The 20,552-nt window shown below is 47.8% G+C and overlaps 1 protein-coding gene across 2 annotated transcripts in view; it reads left to right on the top strand.

The window, feature by feature from the left end:
- CFAP46 (cilia and flagella associated protein 46) overlaps positions 1-20,552 on the top strand; it is a 1,580,346-nt gene that overhangs the window by 213,469 nt on the left and 1,346,325 nt on the right. For both annotated transcript variants that reach the window (XM_069239769.1, XM_069239768.1), the window contains exon 8: positions 1,361-1,484. In XM_069239769.1, the coding sequence (XP_069095870.1) occupies positions 1,361-1,484 (124 nt within the window). The remainder of the gene's footprint in view (positions 1-1,360; positions 1,485-20,552) is intronic.

Genomic DNA, 20,552 nt, shown 5'->3' with positions numbered 1-20,552 from the left:
TTTTCCATGGGGAAAACCTAAAGTACCCCCTTTGCTTCTGATGAATGACCTCCAGAGATTTATAAACATTTTATGAGGAATCAGTGCACCCCTAAACTGGCTTATTGATGCTGCAATATACCATGTGAAATCCAGTGCAGTAAAGAATTGTGAAAAAGGAGAGAACCACATGTATAATAAAAGGATATACAAATCTATAAAGATACATTTCACTATATTGCTTTAAGCAGAGACTGCAGCTTTACTGAAACTTAAACACTGCATTGATGAGATGAGTCAAGTTTTTACGCTGGGCTAACCAGACACATCCTTTCATCATTTGCAGGTAAATGCTAATAAGCAATATCTTATGTTGACTGGGGACTTAAATTTAAGTTTAATTTTATTTGTCTCATGACCCAGTCAGTTAATGAGGTAAGAAATCATTGTAAATGGACATAACACAGAATGTAATTTAATTTGAAAAGTTAATACCATGAGAATAAAAGGATTCTGGCTGTTACTGTTAGTAAACTGCAGTGAAACGCTAAACCAGCCCCAGACAGGCCACTTTGTCCTACCAGGACTGTGACCGGCCTCCCCATCAACCCACCCCTCTTAAAATAAGAGTCAGAGACCTGGGTGGAGGTAAAGGTTGCAGTTTATTAACCTTAAGTCATAAATCATGAGATTGTCATAAATCATCATGGCAGTAATCAATTATTGATAAACACTGCAAATCATTCAAGAACATCATAAATCAATCATATAATTATAATTCATTGATCCCCAGTCTTAAGCCACTTTGTCACAATGGACAATGGACATAGACAAGCGGTGCTCCCGCCGACCCTGGCCCCGGCGGTCTAAGACCGCCGGGGTCAGAATGACCCCCTTAGTTCTTTGTGCTGTTAAGATGAGTAATATAGAATGAAAAGTATAATATTAGTCTCTTAACAGAATCAAGATATTTATTTGTTCTGAAGATTATTTTCCTGCGTCTGCGTGATTTGGAATCCAGATGCTCAGTACCATTTTTACCAATAAATTCCAGCTAATCGAATAACCAGTGTCTAAATTTGGAGCATGTTCAAGTTTAAAGTATTCACCGGATAAATAATTTGACAGCATTCAAATTTAAACTTCCTACCTAGCAAGACATGTGGTCTTCAGCCTGCAGTGTTGCACTACATTAATTAAATCACTCCTTCTCGTAAACAGATGTGTTGTAGATACCCCAGTCCCACAGAGAGGAATTAGGGTCCCCTTTCAGGTGCTTACAAAAACTGTATATCGGATTGCTGTGGCGGAGTCTGTGAAAGAGTTGGATAAATTGTGTAACTTATTTATGTTTAATGCATTGTTCTTTTTTCCTTTTCAGAGAATTTCTTGAATGCTTGTTGGAGGCCCGAAAAATGAAGGAAGCTGCTGCTCACGCAGCTTTGGCATCAACATTTATCAAAGAAAACGCTCCGCATAAATACCCGCAACTTTTCACCTTGATGGTAAATATGTTTTTGTGTAATGTTACTCAGTAGCGATTGTGTAAAGATGGATAACGAATTAGGATTTTCCAATCTTAATCATACATCTTCGTCTTCGTCTACCCACTTCACTCAGCAAGGCTTGTCTACCGTGCTCCTTCCTAAATCTACAATTTGCTACCAAACATGCATCCCACATCCTTAATTTAATTTTAAGTTATTTGTTTACCAGTTGCGAGTTTCTCAGCTGTTGAAAAAGGGTCCTGTGTCACTTGCATGCTTAAAAAACAATGCAATCGAGACAGTCGAACCTGCTAAGTCAAAGGATAAGGAAAGTTTGGATTTATTACATCTTTGTATCTCTGGAAAGAAATAAAAATAGCCCAGCTCTCATGGTTTGAATATCTAGTAACTAAATGCATACCCTTTAGACAGTTACACCACATGATTCTTTAAAGAGTTCAACACATTAACAGTTTCCAGCCTTCAATCTATGCAATCCGTACATTAGGTTACTTTAATTTTGATTACGAGGTACTGACACTGACCACATCCTCCTTTTCAGATACACTATAATCAAACTTGCCTCAACATACAGGTACAACATAGAGCAACATGCAGTGTCTCCTGACCTATTTTGGCCAGGTAATACACCCCCGCACGCACAGCAACACCAAGCCGTGTCCGTGTCTCCCCCTCCATGCCCTTGCTGCTTCTAGGGATTGTGGCCCTCCGGGACCTGATCCGCTAGAGTGTCTCTCTGGTTCATCGGTCTTTCTCTGCTCTCTCTGCCTTTCTACTCTTTGCCTTTTTTCAGCCAGTACTCTTTGCCTTTTTTCAGCTTTTTACTCTTTCCCTCCTTTCTGACTTTTTACTCTTTGCCATTGTTCAGCCTTTAATCTTCTGCCTCTTTTTCCAACTTTTTAATCTTTGGCCTTTTTGCCCTCTTTTAATTTTGCGGCTCCATTCCCCGCGCCCCCCGCACCCACATTCGCCAGCTCCTCCCACCTCCCAGCTTCTCCTCCCTCCCCCCTCCCCTCTCCCTTCTTAATGGCGGTCGCAAGCAGCGGTGACGCCGCTGGCGCGCCGGAGGCGCACCAGGGGCAAGCCCGTCTGCGCCCAGCGCCAGAACCCCTGGACCTCGCAACAGCCACATCTCCAGCCTCCGCTACGACGCCGACACCCTCCGCGCACTCATGGCCGAGACACCACCTGCTTCCAGGCCACTCCGAAGAGCACACATGGGCCTTTCTCCTGCCACAACTGCAGCTTCACCTGCACCAGAGCCCACAAACCTCCCAGGACCAAGACCAACCACCTCCGATGCATACTCCGCACGCAAGCACGCCATCAAGCTCTGGGACCTGCTCGACTCCACCACCCCAGACGTGGCCTTCCTAACCAAAACCTGGTGGAATGACTCCTCAGCACCTGACATCGCCATAGCCATTCCTGACGGGTACAAGGTCTCTCACAGAGACCGCACCACCAGAACCGGAGGAGGCATAGCCGTCATCCACAAAGCCACCCTCGAAGTCCAGACCCTCCTGGGTGACTCCCTCAGCTCCGCCAAACTCCTGCACTTTCGAATCCACACCGACCCCAACACCACCCTCAGAGGAACGCTCATCTGTAGACCTCCTGGACCCAGGGCACCGTTCAGCAACGCCATCGCCGACCTTGCTAACACCCACACACTCGCCTCCACGGACTACATCCCCCTTGGGGACCTGAACTTTCACCTCGAAAGCAATAACAACATCATCTCCACCACCCTTATCGCCAACCTCGCCAACCTCTGCTTCAGACAGCTCGTCAACGCACCCACCCGCTCAGCCAGTCACACTCTAGACCCCATCTTTTCCACAAGCGACCATGTCACCTTCAATCACACCACCGAACTCTACTGGACCGACCACCACTGCATCCATTTCACCTTCAAGAAACAAACTGAACACCACCTCACCGAGCAACCACCCCGCCGACGCTGGGGCAAAGTCACCGAAGATCAGCTAACCAATGCCCTAGCTCAGAAACCACCCACCAACCCCGACAGCGCCACCCACAACCTCAAGCTATGGATCAACGACTGTGCCCAACCGCCTTGCACCACTCAAGAAACCCTCCAACAACCAAATCAACAAAAAAGCCCCCTGGTTCACCAACGACCTCCAAGCCGCCAAACGCAACTGCCGTAAACTCAAGCAAAAATGGCTCCTCGAACGCACACCAAACAACCACACAGCACTCAAGGATGCCACACGCAGCCATCACCAACTCATCAGGCTAGCAAAAAGATCCTCCTTCAAAACCCGCCTAGAATACAACGCTCACGACTGCAAAGAACTTTTCAACATCGTAAAGGAGCTCTCCAGCCCAAGCGCCACCGTCAACGACATCACCCCCTCCCAAGAACTATGCGACGCCCTAGCCACCGCCTTCCACCGAAAAATCACAGACATCCACGACCGCTTCAACACCCCTCACACCTCGGACACACCTACCCCGCTCTCCACGACCTCCACCCACTTCAGCCGCCTGACCTCCTGGACCAGCATCAACGACGACGAAACTCGCAAGACCATGAATTCCATCCACTCCGGATCACCATCAGACCCCTGCCCACACCACATTTTCAACAAAGCTGACGCAGCCATCGCACCACACCAATGGAAGGTCATCAACATCTCCTTCGAAACAGCGAGATTCCCGGAAAGTTGGAAACATGCCGAAATTAATGCTCTACTCAAAAAAACAAAGGCGGACCCCAAAGACCTGAAGAACTTCCGGCCCATCTCCCTGCTCCCATTCCTGGTGAAGGTCATTGAGAAAATTGTCAACGCACAGCTCATCCGGTACCTCGAAGACAACAACATCCTCGACCCCCTCCCAGTCCGGCTTCAGACGAAACCACAGCACCGAGACCGCCCTCCTCGCCGTCACAGATGACATCAGAAGCCATCTGGAGAAACATCAGCCCTCATCCTCCTAGACCTGTTGGTCGCCTTCGACACTGTCTGCCACCACACGCTGAAAATCCGCCTCCTCGAAGCAGGGATCCAAGACCAGGCCCTCGACTGGACCACATCCTTCCTCTCCGACAGAACCCAGAGAGTCCGTCTCCCCCGTTCCTATCCAAAGACTCCAACATCATCTGCGGCGTACCCCAGGGCTCATCCCTCAGCCCGACGCTGTTCAACATCTACATGGCCCCCCTCGCACAAGTGGCCCATCAACACAACCTCAACATCATCTCTCCTACGCCGACGACACCCAACTCATCCTCTCCATCACCAAGGACCCACACACCGCCAAAATCAACCTCCACGAGGGCTTGAAAGCCGTCGCTGACTGGATGAGAAGCAGGTGGCTGAAACTTAACTCGGACAAAACAGAGGTTCTCATCCTTGGGCCCACCCCCTCCGCTTGGGACGACTCATGGTGGCCAGCCACGCTGGGCACCCCACCGACACCAACCGACCACACACAAAACCTCGGCTTCATCCTCGACTCATCCCTCTCCATGTCAAAACAAGTCAACGCCCTCTCCTCTTCCTGCTACAACACCCTCCGCATGCTTCGCAGAATCTACAAATGGATCCCAACCGAAACAAGAAAAACAGTAACTCAGGCCCTCGTCAGCAGCAGGCTGGACTACGGCAACGTACTCTACGCAGGCATCACGTCCAAACACCTGCAACGCCTCCAACGCGTCCAAAACCTCTCCGCCCGACTCCTACTCAACATCCCTCGCCACAGCCACATCACCCCCCACCTAAGAGACCTTCACTGGCTCCCCGTCGACAAGAGGATCACCTTCAAGCTCCTCACCCACACACACAAAGCACTTCACAACACCGGACCAACCTACCTGAACAGCAGACTCAGCTTCTACACCCCCACCCGACAACTCCGCTCCGCCAACCTCTCCTCCATCCCCCGCACCGGACGCAGATCCTCTGGCGGTAGATCTTTCTCTTACCTCGCCGCCAAAACCTGGAACACCCTCCCGTCTGACCTAAGACAGATCCAGGACCTGCTCACCTTCAGAAGACACCTCAAGACCTGGCTCTTCAAGCAGTAGCAGCACCACCGAAAGCCGCCCCCCCCCCCCCAAGCACCTTGAAACCCTAACGGGTAAGTAGTGCGCTTTAGAAATAGACTGATTGAGCAACCTCACTGAACTGGTCAGTGAACTGCTCTTTCTCCGTGTAGCTCCTCTAGTAAGTGCAGCCTGTGCCTGTTGAACTCTGACCCCGGTCTGAAGTTCAAGGCCCTCCTCCACCCACAGGCTCCTGCCTGCGCCTCATCCCTAGTGTCTAGTGGGAGAGCTTTGCTCTTCTGCTAGGCTGCCCACCGGCCCTCGGCCTCTTTTTCTCTGTCTTCTCCCTTTCGTGCTTTTGTGCTTGCTGGATTATGCCCCTGCGCTTTCTGTGCATTTTTCTATCTTATTCCTATTTTTCTGTCCTTTTTACTTAATATTTCCTATTTTTCTCGCATTCTCTCTCATTTCTCTCTTTCACGCTTTTTCCCTACTTTCACTCTTCCCTCTCCCTGCCGCTATTGCTCCCACTGCCCCGCCCCCCTTTTTGCACTGTTTTTCCCACTCCCAGCTGACCTCTCCTTCCCCGTCTCCCCATTTAATGGCGGCACAGCGGGCGCGCTAAACACAAGCCCATCTGTGCCCGGCTGCAACCCGAACACAACAAGCGCCAGGACCCTTGGATCTCCCACCCTCCACCTCTACACACCAGCAGCACTCCACACACTCAACCCAGGACGCAACAGCAACTGCAAGCCCTCATCACCGGCCGACACCCACGCACTCTTCACCTGCCTCCTCGTCCGCCAATCCTACACCACCACCAAGACGTTCGAGCTGGCACAACCCACCCGCAACAACACACCGAAGATCCTGAAATGCATCTTCCTCAGCGTCTGCTCCCTCCACAAACACGCTACTGAAATCTGGGATGTTGCATTCCTCACCGAAACCTGGACCAACACCAACTCTGGCCTGGACATAGCCATCGCCATTTCCCAAGGATACAAGATCACCCGGAAAGACTGCCCCAGCCACCCTGGGGTGGGGGGGGCGGGGAGAATCGCCTTCGTCCAAAAGTCCAACATCTGACTGAGTACACATTCCAAAGACCCCACAAGCCTGATGGAACACCTTCACTTCAATCTTCAGACAGGTCCAACGTCCACCCTCAGGGGATCCCTCATCTACCACCCACCCGGGCCCCGCGCACCTTTCTCCGACTCAATCACAGACAGTATTCCCGCGCAAGCCATCACAGCCTCCAACTACACCCTGCTGGGAGACCTCAACTTCCACCACGACAGCCTACAAGACACCAACACTGCATACCTCCTTGACAATCTCCACAACACAGAGCTTCGACAGATACAGGGAGTGCAGAATTATTAGGCAAATGAGTATTTTGACCACATCATCCTCTTTATGCATGTTGTCTTACTCCAAGCTGTATAGGCTCGAAAGCCTACTACCAATTAAGCATATTAGGTGATGTGCATCTCTGTAATGAGAAGGGGTGTGGTCTAATGACATCAACACCCTATATCAGGTGTGCATAATTATTAGGCAACTTCCTTTCCTTTGGCAAAATGGGTCAAAAGAAAGACTTGACAGGCTCAGAAAAGTCAAAAATAGTGAGATATCTTGCAGAGGGATGCAGCACTCTTAAAATTGCAAAGCTTCTGAAGCGTGATCATCGAACAATCAAGCGTTTCATTCAAAATAGTCAACAGGGTCGCAAGAAGCGTGTGGAAAAACCAAGGCGCAAAATAACTGCCCATGAACTGAGAAAAGTCAAGCGTGCAGCTGCCACGATGCCACTTGCCACCAGTTTGGCCATATTTCAGAGCTTCAACATCACTGGAGTGCCCAAAAGCACAAGGTGTGCAATACTCAGAGACATGGCCAAGGTAAGAAAGGCTGAAAGACGACCACCACTGAACAAGACACACAAGCTGAAACGTCAAGACTGGGCCAAGAAATATCTCAAGACTGATTTTTCTAAGGTTTTATGGACTGATGAAATGAGAGTGAGTCTTGATGGGCCAGATGGATGGGCCCGTGGCTGGATTGGTAAAGGGCAGAGAACTCCAGTCCAACTCAGACGCCAGCAAGGTGGAGGTGGAGTACTGGTTTGGGCTGATATCATCAAAGATGAGCGTGTGGGGCCTTTTCGGGTTGAGGATGGAGTCAAGCTCAACTCCCAGTCCTACTGCTAGTTCCTGGAAGACACCTTCTTCAAGCAGTGGTACAGGAAGAAGCCTGCATCCTTCAAGAAAAACATGATTTTCATGCAGGGCAATGCTCCATCACACGCGTCCAAGTACTCCACAGCGTGGCTGGCAAGAAAGGGTATAAAAGAAGGAAATCTAATGACATGGCCTCCTTGTTCACCTGATCTGAACCCCATTGAGAACCTGTGGTCCATCATCAAATGTGAGATTTACAAGGAGGGAAAACAGTACACCTCTCTGAACAGTGTCTGGGAGGCTGTGGTTGCTGCTGCACGCAATGTTGATGGTGAACAGATCAAAACACTGACAGAATCCATGGATGGCAGGCTTTTGAGTGTCCTTGCAAAGAAAGGTGGCTATATTGGTCACTGATTTGTTTTTGTTTTGTTTTTGAATGTCAGAAATGTATATTTGTGAATGTTGAGATGTTATATTGGTTTCACTTGTAATAATAAATAATTGAAATGGGTATATATTTGTTTTTTGTTAAGTTGCCTAATAATTATGCACAGTAATAGTCACCTGCACACACAGATATCCCCCTAACATAGCTAAAACTAAAAACAAACTAAAAACTACTTCCAAAAATATTCATCTTTGATATTAATGAGTTTGTTGGGTTCATTGAGAACATGGTTGTTGTTCAATAATAAAATTAATCCTCAAAAATACAACTTGCCTAATAATTCTGCACTCCCTGTAGTGACGGAACCAACGCATTCAGCAGGACACACCTTCGACCCCATCTTCACAACAGGAACCTCCGTCACCTTCAGCCACTCCTCCAAACGTCCATGGACAAACCATTGCTGCATCCATTTCACCTTCAATACACCCACCATCATCAGACCCCAACACCAACCATCTCTTAGAAGCTGGGCAAGAATCACCGATGACCAGCTCACTGGCACCCTCGCAAACCCCACCCCCATCGCACATAACGACGACCTGAACATCGCAGCCCGCACCTTTCACAAATTGATCGCTGACTGCGCCAACACCATAGCCCCCCTCAAAAAGAACAACAGCAGCCACACCAAGAAAGCCAGCTGGTTCACCTCAGAACTCCAAGAATCCAGACGCATATGTCGACGCCTCAAGAAAATCTGGAGAAACACTAAATCTACAGAAGCCCACATCAACTTCAGAGCCGACACCACCATCTCATCAAAACCACCAGAAAGAAAGCAATACAAGAAAGAATCCCACACACGCACACAAGAGCAAGGAACTCTTCAGCATTATCAAGGAGTTTGCCAAACCCAACAGCGAAGCAACGGACATCCCACCCTCACAAGATCCCTGCAACAAACTCAACACATACTTCCACCACAAAATCAAGACCATCTACGACAACTTCAGCGAGGACAACCTACGTGCAGAACCCCCTCAACCGGAACCCGACACCAAAACAAATAACGATCACCAACTGGACCCCCCTCACCACCGAAGATACACTGAAGACAATGAGGACCATACACTCTGGGGCCTCCATGGACTCATGCCCCCCACCACATCTTCAACAGAGCAGCTGAAACCATTGCCCCTAAGCTCCACCTCACATCAACTGCTCCCTAGCAGACGCCTCCTTCCCTGACGACTGGAAACGCCCCGAGATCAACCCTCTCCTCAAGAAACCCTCAGCGGACCCCACCGACCTCAAGAACTATAGGCCCATCTCCCTGCTCCCCTTTACAGCGAACGTCATTGAGAAAACCACCAACAGCCAAGTCACCACTTTCATCGAAGACCACAACATCCGCAACGCCTCCCAATCTGGCTTCAGAAAAAACCACAGCCCTCCTAGCTGCAACGGATGACATCCGCTCCCTGCTGGACAAGGGAGAGACTGCAGCCCTCATCATGCTCGACCTCTCAGCAGCCTTCGACACAGTCTTCCACCACACCCTGCAGACTTCACGAGGCCGGCATCAGAGACTAGGCCCTCGACTGGATCCGATCTTCCTCTCTAGCAGAACACAACAAATAAGACTCCCCCCTCCCCCTCCTCTCGGACCCCGCACCTACCAACTGCGGAGTTCCCCAGGGATCCTCCCTCAGCCCAGCACTGTTTAACATCTACATGGCCCGCTAGCCACCATCATCAGAAAGTACAGACTCAACATCGTCTCCTAAGCTGACGACCCCCAACTCATCTTCTCCCTATCCAGCAAAACCAACACAGCCAGACACAACATTCGCGAAGGCATGGGAGCAGTCGCCAACTGGATGGAAAGCAGCTGCCTACAACTCCACGCAGACAAAAATGAAGTACTCATCATGGTCCCTCAACCCGATGTGTGGAATGACTCCTGGTGGCCCCCCACCCACCCCCACGAAACAAGCCTGCAACCTGGGAATCATTCTGGACTCCAAACTCAACATGGACCGCCAAATCAACTCATTCGCATCCACCTGCTTCCGCACCCCCTGCAAGAAATTCAAATGGATCCCCTCGAACACAGAAAGACCGTCACACATGCCCTCGTTACCAGCAGACTGGACTACGGCAATGCGCTCTACACCGGAATCAACAAGAAACTCAGCCGCAAACTACAGAACATCCCGAACGCTGCCGCCAGACTGGTCTTCGACCTACCTCAACACTGTCACATCTCCCAGCACCTGTGCACACTACACTGGCTCCCCATAGAGAAATGAATCAACTTCAAGATCCTCACCCATGCTCACATAGCCCTCTACGACTCTGGACCAGCCTACCTGAACAGGTGACTCAATTTCCACATACCCTACAGGACCCTATGCTCGGCCCAGCTCTCTCTCGCCGAAGTACCCCGCATCAGAAAAACAAGAACAGAGGGACACTCATTCTCCTACCTCGCCACCACAGCCTGGAACCCCCTACTGCCCCACCTCAGACAGGCTACACCCCTCCTCAGCTTCACGAAAAAGCTGAAGACATGGCTATTTGAAGACATGGCTATTGGAGAACGACCGCACTGATGAACACTCCACGCCCCTCCCCCACACCCTTCCTTAGCTCCTTGTGACCCTCACGGGTGAGTAGTTTTGCTTAACAAACACTGATTGATCGATTGTATAGGTCACTGTGCTTCTATCCCAGACGCTGGTGGGAACTCCACTTGAATACAGGTGTGACTGGTCTGTGGTGAGTGTCGGGTGGACAGTGGCAGATATTTGCATGGAGTGCTCCCTTTTGAAAGCAGTGTCTGCAGAGACGCACAGGCCCTGAGGATGCCCAAGGATCTTCAGAGTTTGGGAATTCCAAGACACCATGGTAATTCCTAAGATTACCTTCTCTATGGTGCACAATCCGGAGTATTCTCTAGCTGATACTGTGCATGTATGTAGTCATTTTATTCCCTTCTTCATAATAGTTGGACCTCATGTGTCTCCACAGCTGCTTACAGGTAAAAATGTGCAGCCATAAGCTAGTACTCTAATGGCAGTTCAACACTCCTATAGCTAATCTGGCTGATATCTTCCTCAAATGGTGACAGCACAGAGTTGAATTTACTTAACTTATAGTGAAAGAATTGTGGAGAAACCCCTGTCCAGTCGCGGACACTGATTCATTTTAATTGTTCACTTGGCCAGTCCAACCTCTACATCGGTTGGATCCCCGAAAAGATTGTTAAGCTTTTACATTGATTGCAGCAAAGATGTTCGGGTGACTGATTTTTTTTTTTGTGAGGTTCTCTGTGGTAAAGAAAGAAAAGAGAATGCAAAAACGGACTCTGAGGTAAATAGTTCTCTGCTTTTGAGATCTGCTACCTATTGGTCAGAAAAAGGCTTCCAGGTGGACTGAGGGCTCACTCTACAAGAGCCTGGGCTTATGCCTCTGTGTTGGCATTGAATGCCCGTTCTTGAAATCTGTCAGGCTGTGACATTGACTTCTTTGCACACGTTCGCAAAGCACTACTGCCTTGACAACCAGGTTAGACAGGAAATAAATTTCACCAGTTCTGTCCTGCAAAACACTCCACAGATCCTCCACCTTGAGGGATACTGTTTTGGTATCTATTCTAAAGTTGAAGAATGCTGTTTGGACATGGATATTTTTGTCAGTGAGGACCACATATTATATACTGTAGCATTTTCAGCTGTCTGCACACAACACTTTTTAAGTTGTTTTGGGGTTATGTTATATTGTAGTATAATATGGTATCCAGATTATTATTAATTAGTTAAGAGCTTAAGATTTCTCCCAATGAATTAGTCAGGTTTCCATATAAAGATTTAGGTTGTGCCTCTTCAGTCTTGTATGATCTTTCTACTACTGCTGAACAGTACTGAAAAAATTGGTATACATGGATTCCAATAAAAAAATCAGTGGTGTATAAATGTAGATTGTTGTTTGGAAGGCAAGAAATTAAAACATCATAGCACCGGCTGCCTGGATAAGGTTGATAAAATATGTGGGGCATATGGAAACAACATGCTGATTGTTATGACGATTAAGATGTCTCAACAACACAACGTAACCTTAATAAATCATTGTGTTAGATTCTAACAAAGGGGGTCTATAGGACCAGTGGGAAATGTATTATTTATAAGTATGGCACTGTTAAAGTGTTAATTGTAGATGGTAGTGTTAAAGCCGTAACCCGTGAACGGGAGGGTTTGTTTATGCAACTTATGAAATAAAAAAACATGACAAATATTTTTGCAAAAAATTGTGCCAACTCAAAGTATTAACTCTCCCCAATGTAAAGCTTAGCTGCTACTTTGCCAACCATAAAACATGTCCCAGAGTTAAGCAAGACACACCTGGCTCCCTTGCTCCTTCGAAAGACTAATTGTTTGCCTTGCTGCTGTCCCAAGTGCATGGAAGACCTTCCAATTAGGATTTGACAACTGGATGCTAAAGAAGAGGACTGCAGAGAAAATTCCATTATGGGAGACTGAATGGTTTGTTGTGGTTGTAAACCTTTCTGTGCTTAAACTAAACCTTTTTATACTCAAACTAAAACATCGATCAACATACACCCACGTTGTTATCCAAGTTTTTATTTGGAACCAGTTCAGTGTTTCTTTCTAGGTAAAGATGTAACAGGATTAAAAGTCCTCCCCGTCCACTTGCAGGCTTTATTTTTCAAGTTCCATCCGAGGGACCAAGATGAAGCTGTACTATCTGTCATGGAAGGGGGTAGTGTATCCTGTCTATTTGTTACTTCATGGGGTTCAAATATTTTAGTACCATAAGGTGCGCTTTGATTTTGTGCTGTCAGTGTCATGTCACAGAGATGTGCCATCTTTGTGGTAGCCTCCTCGATTTTAGCTTTTAAACAAAGGATTTGGATGATCTTCATAGTGGAGGCACCCACATAGAACTGCAACCATAAGGCTCTTTCTTGAACATCAAGCGCATAAGGCACGTTTTCCTGCCTCAAATGTATTTTAAACGGTTAACTTTTCTTCATTAGGAGCTCCGCAAGACTGGCTAAAACCAAGGGACGTCACTTGATCAGCCACTACTTAAGATAATTCCTAACTACCAATGAAGGCAACTTTTTCGACCTAGCCAAATCTCCTGTCTTATATTGATCGTGTTCCCATATAGCCCAGACTTCCCTGTGGCCCCACCACCACTGAAAATCTGACTTGGTTCTATTGTAATAGTGCACACATTCTCCACATATACTAGTGGTATTTTATAGACCTCTGCTTTACCAGAGGCTTTAATTGATTTTAATAATGTGAAATGGTGAAAAGTTAGCTATCGTTGATACTTTACCTCACATTTCCTTCTCAAGTTGTTTGTGTGTTTTAGGTAATACTTGTACCTTTTTATTAGTAACCCTGGGATTGCGTATTGTTATTTTGCTGATCTTTGCATCCCCTGCTTCAGCACCGATGGTGGAAGGAAGGCTTTGAATTTGACATTTAGCACCATTTGTAAGTATAACGATCACGTTAAATGGTCCCTAATGACTTAACTCTATCTGTGACATCATATACATGTGTTTTCATAAAATATGAGCCCAACTGGCGAGTGTTGAACCTTTCACCCATTCCCGACCTGCCCGTTACTTTGTCACACTCTAACTCAGAAGATGTCTGTGTTCCGAGCCAGAAGTTTATTTGTGTGCGTTGTCACACGTGAACAGTCTTTGTGCATGAAATGGTTTATAAACAGGAAAGTGAATGCACCTTACATCGGGGTGCTGGAAGTGACGGATGACAAAGCTGGATATCTCCTCCTACAGTTGGAGGCTGAAAGTGTTTTAGACTTTGCTATACCATTACTGTTGTGTTTTATTAGTAACTGCACCCGGTATTAACTCTCCACTTATCAAGCTGCCATAACTTGTCATGCTACCGTGCACACCTATGCTTAACTGTTCAATATGCTATAAGTTGAACAAACTTGTGGAATGTGGGATTGATGATTCAGCCTACTCACCTCACTGGAGCTGCTCCAGAGACATATCTACCACACAACCGGAATTTCTTTCCCCCTCATTGTAAGCATTCCATACCTACATGTGACCCACCCCTGCTTCTCTGAAAGTTCTTAGAGACGATCCAGGTAAATCCAAAAAGATTGTGTAAATATCAAGAGGTTTCAGAGATAACTTTGTGACGATGGCAAGAAACTAGTGTTTGCTTTGGTTATAGATCTGCTTTACATGACTTAAATTTGACACTGTTTCATATAAAGAGTTGTGTTACATTTATTTGGGACGCCGTTAGTCCCATTAAGACTTGACTTAAATTTATAATTAATTACTAACATATCCAATCTAAAACCAATCTTATATTAGATCCGTAGATGGACAACAGAGGAGTTGGTGCCCTATAGAGAATGTCCTAAGGACATATTAGGTAATGCCTTGCCACATACAATCCCTTGGCTAGGTGTTGGACCTGGTATCCTTGGCGTGGTTTTCACTAACTTTTTGCCTTCTGACAACATGTTTTTCTGACTTAATATTTGCTGGCTTTAGGATCCTGGGCACTTTACCACTGCTGACCAGTACTAAAGTGCAGGTGCTCTGGACTCTAAACATGGTAACATTGGCTTATCCACAAATGGTATATTTAATTTACTATCTGATAGAGACTTCTACTTGCAGATTCCTTACCTTAGAATTTCCCCAGGCATCAGACTGGATCTGGAGATTTTTTCTTCGAGCAGTACCCTTGCATGCTGACAAGTAGCGTCGGTAGACTCTGGGTTCGTCATTGGCGTCATGGTCGCTGTGATGACATCGGGGTCAAATATAGGTGCTGCCTCGGCATGGTGACTTCAGTTCTTTTCTTTCTGTACCACTCGCTGATCCGGCGAAGAGGTACCCTGGTCACTTTTTGACCAGCCTCAAAATTTTATTTGAATTTTCTGTTGACTCTGGGTGTGTCTAGGATGTCCCCGAAGACTGGGTTCAAGCCTTGTGAGGATGGTCACCAAATGATGTCGGTGACATATCCACATCGGGTCTGTTTGGGGCGTCTGGACTGCGACCACGACCCGAAGTCGTGCTCTGCGTGCCAGGCCATGCACCCGAAGACTTTGAGGGAGCGGTCCCTAAAGCTCAAGAAGGCCCGGAGCACGACTCCTCATCGTTCCCAGTCTCGCTCGATGGGAAGGTCTCAAGACCGGCCGAAGAGTCATCACCACTCGTCGTGATCTAAATCATCAGGACATTCAGGTAAGAAGAAAAAGAAGTCAAAGAAGGCTAGGCATTCTTCTACTTCACCCCATCGCTTGGATGACGTGACGCAGGAAGAGCGTCGATGCTCTAGGCCTCATTCCATTGAGCCTGTTTCCGGGTCCGCTCCGCGCCTCAATGAATTTCGGGGAGCTGAACTGACCCCTGCCCAACTAAAAGAATTTTATGAGGCCATGCGCCTCATTTTTTGGCAGTCTGACCCCTCTGCTGTGCGTTCGGGGCGTGGGGTTTTGGAAGGGGGCCCTTCGGGTTCCGCACCAGCAGCTGCAGCTCGGACTACCAAGGGGTCCCTCAAGATCTGCATCCGCCGTACCGTTGAGACCTTCCTGGGCACCGGCGAAGTCATCGACGCTCCCGACGTCGGTTGGGCCCACAATCGGCGACGACCTGATCCTAATCCCTGATGACCCGGAGCCAGAACAGCATCGGTCAATACCTCTCTGACTTCGACGGGGCTTAGCCACCCCAGGTTGGATTCAGACCCTTTTTACTTTGGGTATGAATAAGAGGAAGGATTGCAGAGGTCGCTGGACCCTCATGAATACCAGCAAGATGAGCAGAACAGTCCGCTTTTCGCCCCTTTCGTGGACATGAAAGGGGCTCCCTCTCGCATCCCCTCCCTAGCCACTGTAACACACATGCTGTTCAGCCCCTGCGCGGCCGGGGACGTGGAATCCCACGGGCTCGTGGGACAGGGAGCCATAGGCCTGCCCGGTCCACCCTGCCCTGGCTGTAGCCTTCAAACCTTCCTAGTCCGTCCCCCCATCTCAGACCAGTTGGTGGCAGGATAAGCCATTACCTGCCCCACTGGGAATTTATCACGACGGACAGGTGGGTTTTGCAGATCGTCCAAAGGGGCTACTCCCTCCCCTTGGAGACTTCCCCTAAGGCTATGCCTTCATCATTTGGCCCTCTAACAGAGGATCATTTGTCACTTCTCTGTGAGGAAGTTATGACTCTTTTGGCCAAGAGGGCCATAGAGTGCGTTCCTGCACCAGAAGTAGGCTGTGGTTGCTATTCCCGCTACTTTCTGGTGCCCAAGAAGGACAGGGGCCTGCGGCCTATCCTTGTTCTCAGAACCCTCAATATCTTCTTCATGAAGGAGAACTTCAAAATGCTCACCTTGGCTCAGGTCATTTCTGCCTTGGACACAGTAGACTGCAAGGTGGCGATGGACTTGCAAGATGCTGATTTTTATATCCTCCTCTTGCCTGCCCACAGATTACCTACAATTCGTGGTAGGTCACATGCACTATCAGTCTTATCAGCACCCCTCGGGTCTTCATGAAAGTGATGCCGGTGGTCTCTGCTCATCTGCGCAGGTTGGGAATTTCAGTCTTTCCCTACCTCGAAGACTGGCTGTTGAAGGCAGACACGCCCTAGAAAGTCGCCTCCCACCTTCAGACTATGGCAAACCTCGTGCATTCGCTGGGGTTCGCTATATACATGCCGAAGTCACACCTGACTCCCTCTCAGATGCTCCCTTTCATCCGAGCCGTTCTGGACACAGCGCAAGGTCTGGTCTATTCTCCCGATCAGCGAGTCCGGGATATTCGGGCTAGGATTCCGATGTTTCAACCTCTATCCCTGGTTTCGGTGAGAATGACTCTGAGGCTGCTAGGCCTCATGGTTTTCTGCATCCTATTAGTACCAAATGCCAGATGGCATATGCGGGCTCTGCAGTGGGACCTGAAGTTCCAGTGGGGGCAGCACCAGGGGAATCTCGCCAACATGGTCCAGATCTCTGAGAGGACTGCGAAAGATCTGCAGTGGTGGCTTTCTTATCCGGATTGAGTCAACGGCAGATCCCTATCCCTTCCCCAACTAGATCTCAGTTGTGACAGATGCATCCCTTCTGGGATGGGGCAGCCACATGAGAGAGGCAGAGATCAGAGCTCTCTGGTCTCCGGCAGAGCCCAAGCTCCACATGAATCTTTTGGAGCTCCAGGTCATTTGACTTGCGTTGAAAGCATTCCTTCCCTCTCTCAAAGGGAAAGTGGTGTAAGTGTTCACCGACAACACCACCTCCATGTGGTACTGCAACAAACAGGGTGGAGTGGGGTCGTGGACCCTTTGTCAAAAGGCTGTTCACCTTTGGACATGTCCAGACCATCAGGGCATTTCTCTGGTGGTTCAACATCTGGCGGGCTCTCTGAATGCCAGAGCAGGTAAACTTAGCCGTCCATGCACAGTCGATCACGAATGGCGTCTCCATCCGGAGGTGGTCAAGGTCTCTTTCAACAGCGGGGAGAGCCTTGGTTAGATCTGTACACGTCAGCAGAGAAGGCGCAGTGTTTTTAGATTTGCGCGTTGGAGTTTACAAGGCAGTTCTCGCTCGGCTACGCCTTTCATCTCGAGTGGCGCTTAGGCCTCTTGTATGCCTTTCCGTCAATACCGCTTCTGCTCAGAGTTCTCAAGAAGATCAAGAATGACCTAGCCTAAGTCATTCTTGTGGCTCTGGAGTGGGCGTGAAGAGTTTAGTACCCAGAGCTACTGAGCATGACCACGGATCCTCCAATCAGACTGCCTCTTAGGGAGGATCTTCTGTTGCAGCAGCAGCAGCAGCAGGAGATGGTTCTTCACCCCAACCTGTCCTTCTTGCTTGGAGATTGAGTGGTGGCAGTTGGCAACTTTTGACCTTCCAACGGAAGACTGCGATGTTATCTTGGCAGCCAGGCGTCCCTGCACCAAAACGGTATATGCCTCTCATTGGCACAAATTCGTGGAATGGTCCACAGACAAGTCTGTTGATCCTCTCTCTGCCCCTCTTTCTGAGGTTCTCTTCTTCATTCTTTCACTAGCCCGTCAAGGTTCGGCTTTGGGCACTCTTAAAGGTTACTTATCAGCTATCTTGGCTTTTCTTACATTGCCAGATCAACCTTTTTATTTTCAAATCCCCTATTGTAGGTAGATTTCTTAAAGGTCTAACTCACTTGTATCCTCCCAGTCCATTTATCATGCCTCAGTGGGATCTCAACCTTGTCTTCACACATTTGATGTGTGCTCCCTTCGAGCCGTTACACAATTGTCCCTTGCGGCTCCTTACCCTGACAACTGTCTTCCTGGTGGCTATCACTTCTGTTTGCAGAGTGAGTGAGCTTCAGGCTCTTTCTTCCAAGCCTCCATTCTTGTCTGTACATCCTGACAAGGTAGTGCTACGCACAAGGGCCTCCTTTCTTCTCAAGGCTGTCACACCTTTTCATGTAGGCCAATCCATTAATTTGCTTACTTTTTACACCCACCCACATCCTTCTCGTGAGGAGGAGAGACACGACCATCTTGATCCAAAATGAGCATTGGCGTTCTATCTTAATCGCACTAAAAATTTCCGTGGCATGATCAACTCTTTGGTATGTGGGTGCGAAGAAAGGGAAGGCGGTGCAGAAGCGTATCATCTCACGATGGGTGCTTCTCTGCATCAAAATGTGCTACGCTTTGGCAAAGAAGCAGCTCTGAGAGGGTTTGTGTGCTCATTCAACTAGAGCAACTGCTTCTACCACAGCATTAGCACACAGAGTTCCTGTCCAGGACACTGTAAATTTGGGATAACTGGGAAGTGGTCATGCACTCTCACCCACAGCAGTCAGGTTATCCACCTGCCTAAATATTCCACTATACCACAGAAATGTGGGGAGAAAAAATTATTATTATACTATTCAATTAATTCAAATTCATTGTATCAAAATGACAAGACAGTTCACTATGTCGAACATCTATCTGATCATAAGAATTGTTCCCATATAAAATTTTCAGCAGTGAAATGCACCAATAATATTACATGTAGATCATAATTGCACCTATAATGTTCATAGCATGTACATCATATATTGATTACAGTTGCCAAAATGTATCCATCCACAAGACGTAGCTGAAGTTGCCATCCATTGCAGTTTGCAGCACGTGTTTCGCAGAATATCCGCTTCTTCAGGGCAAAATCCATTCAGAAACAGACCAACATAACTGTCTTAACTCATAAAGTAATTGCTTCACAATCTGCAACAAAACTCATCAACCTAAACTGATAACTCGTAAAGGGCCTACCCATACTCTTGTTCATCTACTCAAATACTGCATCACAAAGAAACTGTGTACGTATCCATTGCCATATGTGACATCTTCAACGATCCAGTGAAATTAGTCCTCAAGAATGTAGACTGGCATTTCTGCACAAACCTCTAAAGCGAGTTCAGGACATCTGCCAGGCAGCAATGTGGGCATCATTGCATACATTTACAAAACATTACTGCCTGGACAGTAGGGTCCCCAGAGATGGCTACTTTGGCCGTTCGGTCCTGCAGGACTTTTTAGTATGATTTTGGTTCTCAGCCCACCTCCGAAGATGGCATTGCTTGGGTATCTATTCTAAGGTAAGGAATCTGCAACTAGAAGTCTTTTATCAGATGAACAAGTTACTCACCTTTGGTAATGATGTATCTGGTCGGGACATATTCCTTACTGACGCTCCCATTCTCCTCGCTTGCAAACTGATTTCTAGGGACAGAGATTCCCCTTTAAGGACCTTAGCTTTGGCGCACCATTTCAGTGTTCTTCATGGCTTCATGCTTTGGCGTGGAAAGTCTTGAAAAAAAACTGATGTCACAGTGCCGAGGCAGTGTTTATATTCGACCCTGACGTCATGGTGACCGCAACGCCAATGACAGACACGGAGTCCACCGACGCCACCTGACGGCGCGCAAGGGTACTGCACAAAGAAAACAATCTCCAAATCCAGTCTGACGCCTGGGGAAATTCTAAGGTAAGGAATCTGCAACTAGAATATATCTCTACCAGATAAATTGTTACCGAAGGTAAGTAACTTGTTATTTAAGTCCCTAGTAAAGTGCACTATGGGTGCCCAGAGTCTGTAAATTACTAGTGGGCCTGCAGCACTAATTGTCACCCACTGCAGAAGCCCTGTAAACATACCTTAGGCCTGCCACTGTATAGCCTGGGTGTGCAGTTTAAGCTGCCGTTTTGACCTGGCAAGTGCACCTGCTTGCCAGACCCAAACCTTCCTTTTTATGACAACTAAGTCACCCCTAAGGTAGGCCATAGTTAGCCCAAGGGCAGGGTGCAGCATATTTAAAAAGTTATTCATGTACGTTTAGTTTTAACAAGTCCAGGTAGTGAAAAACTGCTTAATTCATTTTTTACTACT

The sequence above is a fragment of the Pleurodeles waltl genome, chromosome 6 (genome assembly GCF_031143425.1).
Source record: "Pleurodeles waltl isolate 20211129_DDA chromosome 6, aPleWal1.hap1.20221129, whole genome shotgun sequence".
Lineage (NCBI taxonomy): Eukaryota > Metazoa > Chordata > Amphibia > Caudata > Salamandridae > Pleurodeles > Pleurodeles waltl.
Note: the sequence above shows the minus strand (reverse complement) of the source record. Positions and strands in the feature narration are given on the sequence as shown.